We start from the raw sequence: 6,000 nt of genomic DNA, 5'->3' as shown, positions 1-6,000 counted from the left end.
TTTTTCTTTGCTACTTCATACCAGCCAGAGGTAGCGTAAGAAAACCTATGTTACTTAAGCGAGTCCCAGATGTCATGCAGAAGCTCAGTTATTCCTGAAATAAAAGAATGCTTTTGCTCTGATTTTGCAAATGGATTTTCCTTAGCACAGGTAACATTTTCTCAGTAAGCCTGAAGGGATTCCTCAGTCTTTGCTGCCACCACCACAGCTGCACCTGCCTTCTGACTCAGGAGTGCGGAGGGGCAGTCTTTGCTGACGACATCTCCATGTATTCACCTCTGTTGAAAAAACCTCCCACAAGAACACGCAGGATACCTTCCTGAGATGCCCTTTGAGAGTCTCCGAAGTGAGAACATGACTTCAAAAGCTACTTTTCCCACAGAACAGGCCTTGCTGTGCTTCAGTGCTATCAAGAGGGCTAATGCAAAGCGAGATTCACGTTCTTGTCATCCAGTACCCAAGTGCAACTTCCTGAAATTTTAAAATGTGGTGGATGCACTGCGTGGCAGCAGCTATACAAGAAACAGTGCACAGCTGCGCAAGTGTTCCACAGGACCATCTGGAGGAAAGTACCAAAAATGGATGTGCGCAAGCAAAATTAAGCATAAAGAAATTGGTGTTCATGCTGTGCTTGATATGCCATAAAAAATCTTTCAAATAACATTGATAAGAAAACTACTTATCAGTGAAAATGCAAGCGTGGACACTATGAACAGTTTACATCTTGTAGGTGTTCATCGATATGAGGCAGTGGCATTATGACCAGTGGCTCACCTTAAAGTAGGTTACTCGTGGGGTTCTATATAAGCTAGTGTTTTACAGTGCTGTACAAATAAAAAGTTGTGGGGAGCATATGAAATATTCGTTATTAAACTCCACTGCATTAAGTTATCCAATGCATGAAAAATGACCCAGATGCATTTAAAATAAATGCATATTACAATATCACATATAGTATTATAAAATTATTACTTATGTGCACAGTCCTGATATCTATAGACATGGCACTGTGAAGAAAGCCTGGTTCCTAAGCATTTTTTACAGATACTTGATAGTGATGCAGTTTGCTATCAGTCAGATCATAATGTCCCTTCAACTTTGGTACATTCAGTGCAAAATATTTTTGGGAGTTTTTTACTCATATAAAAATAAAAGGCATTTTTTTCCCTTGAGAGTGCTTAAAGAATAAACACTAGCAGAATGTCTGTTCAAGCATGGAAAGTGACAAAACCAGGAATAATGTTTTAGTTTGCTTGTTCCTGTTTACACTCTAAGAAACATAATATAATGAGCCTATAAAAATAAACAGAAGTCACTGTGTTAGGTTGGTTTTTTTTTGTCCTGATATGCTGTGATAAATTGCTAGTTTCTTCTTAAAATATTTTCCATGCAGTATAAAGCATAAAATCAGTCTTATGAAGTTATTAAGTTCATTATAACAGCTCATCTTTTGTCATATACACCACTGGCAAACATATTTCCACAAACCTCCTTAATGCAAGCCGTTGTCATATCCTTCCTTGCTGACTTTCCTTCCAATTCACTTCTGGCCCAGGAACCTGGGCTGTATGGTACACACCACGCAGCCACTCATAGTTTCAGGTAAAGCAAATACTGGATATGCTATTATAACAGATGGCATAAAGTAATGTACCTTCATGATTTAAAAAAAAAAATAACCTATTGTATATTTTTTCTGATAATTTGTGTAGGTAAGGGGCTGAAAGATTTCACATTTTGACTTGAATTTTCTATTCAACAACTCTGATGAAATCCAGTTTTCGGGTACATGTCAGTTTTGTTGTAGCCAGGTTGATCGCAACATGGGATCGTGGTTCTGGTTTGCTCAGAACATAAACTTAAGAAGTTAGGCCATCCTGAAAAAACACAGATTGCAAGACTTGATCTTCCCTGCACATCAGGCACACTCTAGTTTAATTCTGCCACTAGCACAATGCTTTTTAATTGCTTCATAAACTCTTTCATAGAACCTCATTATTCAAATTTCACCATGAAACGATTTTCCTCTAGGAAATCCAATACAAGTGTTCATTCATTCCTTGAGAAGACACATCCACAAGTCCAATGAGCTGGGCACTGTGGTTTGTTTATCACTCAAGTCCAAAAGTACTTGTCTCTTCAACTGCTGTCAACAGTTTTTCATATAACATAGAGAATGATGGATAAGGGGGAAGGTCCAAACGATTGAAACAAGTGTGAGCCCTGAGGGAAAAAAAAAAAAAGAGAAGTAGTACATTACTTTAAAAGTTCAAAAGAGAACACACAGACTGGTATAAGCTTGAATACAGATGGGCAGATAATATTCTTTCAGAAGACTTTGTTCTGTCAAATGATGTTTTCCAACTGAACAGGTAGTGAGGTTTAATCTACCTTCTTCTAAATAAAATAAGCCAGTAAGAAGCATTTATTAAGGTCTGTAGATATATACTGACAGCCCAAAAGACACAGGATAAACTTTATCCCATATATGTGCACAAGAAATGAATAATATAGCATGGTACAATTCAAATAGTCTGGTCTGAAATGTTGGCTTTAAATATATCTTCTGAGAAGTCAGGGTTTTTTTTGTACTGATGATACTTGAATACTTCATTTTCAGTCACAAACAAGATATTTCAGTACACTGAATATGCACCAGATATAAGATTTGATGAAATATTACAAAATACTCAAGATAAACAGGAAACAATCCCACAGTAGTAAAGGACAGACAATGCTCGTCCTTCTCCATTTTCTTGACATATGGATTGTGTTCTTGGGAAGTTACTGCTCGTGCTGATTTACACTATGTACATATCTGGCCCTGCAAGCCAACAACCTTTAGAATAATACTTTTTGTAATTACAGAAAACTATGCATGTACATGTACCATACCACCCTGTTTTCTTAAGAGGACAACCACATGGTTTATTTCTCAGTTTCCAAAGTCCATCTACCTCAGTTTTTGAACACACTTGGAACTGAAACCTCTTCCAGGGAGTGAAAAGGGAGACAATTAAGGTTTCTCCTCATAGCAGTGCTTGACCTCAGGACAGGCTTAGGATAATACTTTCTGGAACACTACAGTGGATGCATAACTATTAATGTGATGGGTTCTTGAGGAAGAAATGATGTGAAGAGAAGCTGGAGGAGGCATCTTTTCTGCTTTGAAGTTTTATACCAAAGCCTCACTTAAGATAGATTTTAGGGGATAAAAACCTTTTGGTATTTTGGCAGGTGTCTGTTTACAGTAAAACACATCATAGAGTTATTTAAATACACTCCAGGTGAAAACCAGACCTTTTCTGCAGGGGCCTGCCCTTCATCAGTATGACCGGTATTAAGTGTAAATGTACGTCATTGGGAAGACTGAACAAGCTCCCTCTTCACAACAAATGTAACTCCTTATTTAACCTAACCACTCCCAGAAATCTTGGTGTCTGCAACAGACCTGTACTGAGCTTTCTCTGAGCCAGAAAGCGCTGCCTTCCGTGGGAGCAGATTTATTAATTGCTGTCTCAAGTGGCTGTCAGCTCACAGCTATGGAGGTGGAACATGAAGTAAAGTGGGTTAATCTCGTTTGTTAAAAACATAAGAGTCCATTACAAACCCTCACTGAAGGTGAGACACTCACTTGGTTCCACCCTTATAGTGTCATAAAAACATCAGGCTGAAGAAATGTATACACAGCACAGAAGGTCACACTATTAATATAAACACAGTCCAAACATCAAACTACTCAAAAAAGCATGGAATTTTCTATCTTCCTCAAACACACTACACTTAGAAATACACTGCTAGCACATGCTTTATAGCAGAGAGGGCTATAAACTGGAGATGGGCAAATTTAGACTAGATATTTTGCCTTTCAAAAAATATATATACAAAGTAATATCTTCAATACAGGTTAAATCACTGCATTTCCCACACTTTTTTTTTAAAAAAAAAAAAAAGAAAAAAACAAACAAAATTTCCTGAGACTGATTTAGACACAGCAGCAAATGGGCAACTGGAACTCAGTGATCCCTGGAGTTCAGTGTAGAGTCTTAGGCAATTAACAGTCTAACCACATGCTTCTACTGCATGGTGCTGACAGCCACTCATTAGAACTATGGATCATGCTGTGTGGGCCATAAAACCACAAATTATAAAAGGCATGCTATTTAATTAGCAAGGGAGTCATTACAAACTGGTTTAATAAGTCGGCATGTTGTTTACATTTATTAAGAGAAACAAGTTTTATCTTAATTTTGAGGGCAATTTTGAAACGCAATCATCTACTTTGAAAAGCCAAGTCATTAAAAAAGACAAAACCTTAAGATCTGTGTCTTCTGAGGGAACATACGCCTGTCTCACCCTAGCAAGCAACTTAAGTCTTCAAGAAGAAACTTGTGGTTTTTTACCTCTGGACAGTACTTTCCCTCTCCAGCACTTCAAACTACACAGGGACTATTATCTTCTCAAACTCACATTTTCTAATAACATCAAAACCCTCTTGGTCCCTGAAGCCTAGCTTATGAATTAACCTCCTTTTCATTTTGATTACAGTAGCAAAATAGAGTGATTTAGGGTTAAAATCCAGCAGTCAGGCATAAGTGCTATTTGCATGTGAATCATCACGTGCACGCATGTATAATGCACAGCAGGCAACCCGGCACACAACCAATTTCTCAGGATGTAAGTGAATTGAAAGAGATTCATGTGATTCAGTGTCATGTAAACCACAGTGCAAAGAAGGGAGCAGAAGTGGCATGAGAGATAGCAACAGTTAAGCTAAACCTGTAATAATGAAGCTTTGCAGGCCCTTTTACATGCTGCTGACTTACTAGCGTAAAAGACAGTGATACAAGCTAGGTAACCTGACATGTTCCTCACAGAAATCTCACTATTTTGTTTCAGCAGAACTGATTACATAGCAGTCAAAACAGTGGGAACTAGGTAAACATTGAGTCAATACTTTTGTGTTTATATTCACAGCTGCTTAGACCACAATCTTATACCTAAGTAACTGTATTAGTTGCCTTCTGCATCTTAAAATCAGGAAGAAGAAATGGAGATGGGTATCTTTATGTGTTTTCAGCAGTGCAGTGGTTTTTTTAGAGATAGAGGAAGAACATAATATCCACTGACTTATTGAGTCCTAGCTTTTGCCACCCTCATACCAAGTATTATCAGATTTCACCAGCACTCCCACTGAAATCAAAAGGGCAATTTACAAGTATAACAGAGCTACAAGTGAGCGACGGTGCCTTAACACAAATGCTTTAGTTATCTGAGAATCAGTAGGAGTCAGAGTCCTAGGGCAGTGCTCTCAGCAGATCCAGCTGTGTGTTTACACACACAAGGCTTGTTTGGAAATCTCTTGGAAGTTCGCTACTTGGGGTCGTTGTTAATCGTGTCTTAACTTCAAGTCAGTATTACTTGCTGTTCCCACAGAGACATTGAAGCTGGTGAAACCCAGGCTGAAGCTACACTGCTCACAGGAACTAGATATCAAAAATGCAAACACTCCTGTCTGCTTAGGGCTTTGCCCATTAAAGCATAAACGTGGAAGATCATTTATCTTTTATGAGATCAAAGTTCCACGTATGAATGCCAGGAACTGCCAGCTCATGACAACTGTTAGATGCCTGTTGTATGCAGTTATTTATTTTAACCAAACAAGTGTGCTACTAATTTACTTTAATTCTCACACTTATATGTTAAAAACTATCCAAAGAGACAAAAATCAAATATTTCCTAAGCAAGGGAATCAGAAATGAAATTTCAAGAGGATGATAGCATTCTCCTAAATGTGAAGAGCTGGCATTTCCCCTGCACTTGCTGAACCCCCTACAGCAGCAAAGATTCTTGACACATTTCTCCCTGTTGCTCTACAGGAAATAGTTTTATTCTGCAGTTGATTACAGCAGGGTTCTCTCTAACCTTTTCAGAGGAAATTCTGAGTGTTCTGTTCAGGCATGTCCTGACCTTTTCCACACTGCAAGTTGAGCTTGTTAG

At 38.3% G+C, this 6,000-nt stretch overlaps 1 protein-coding gene across 3 annotated transcripts in view; it reads right to left on the bottom strand.

Moving 5' to 3' along the window:
* Window positions 1-730: 730 nt before the first annotated feature.
* The window catches only part of HECW2 (HECT, C2 and WW domain containing E3 ubiquitin protein ligase 2), a 175,109-nt gene continuing 169,839 nt past the window's right edge, over window positions 731-6,000 (bottom strand). For all 3 annotated transcript variants that reach the window (XM_069860733.1, XM_069860734.1, XM_069860735.1), the window contains one exon: window positions 731-2,223. In XM_069860733.1, the coding sequence (XP_069716834.1) occupies window positions 2,112-2,223 (112 nt within the window). In that variant the 3' untranslated portion in view covers window positions 731-2,111. The remainder of the gene's footprint in view (window positions 2,224-6,000) is intronic.

Source organism: Phaenicophaeus curvirostris, chromosome 7 (genome assembly GCF_032191515.1).
Source record: "Phaenicophaeus curvirostris isolate KB17595 chromosome 7, BPBGC_Pcur_1.0, whole genome shotgun sequence".
NCBI classification, from domain to species: Eukaryota; Metazoa; Chordata; class Aves; order Cuculiformes; family Cuculidae; genus Phaenicophaeus; species Phaenicophaeus curvirostris.
The sequence above is the reverse complement of the archived record's forward strand: the minus strand, read 5'-3'. Positions and strand labels throughout refer to the sequence as shown.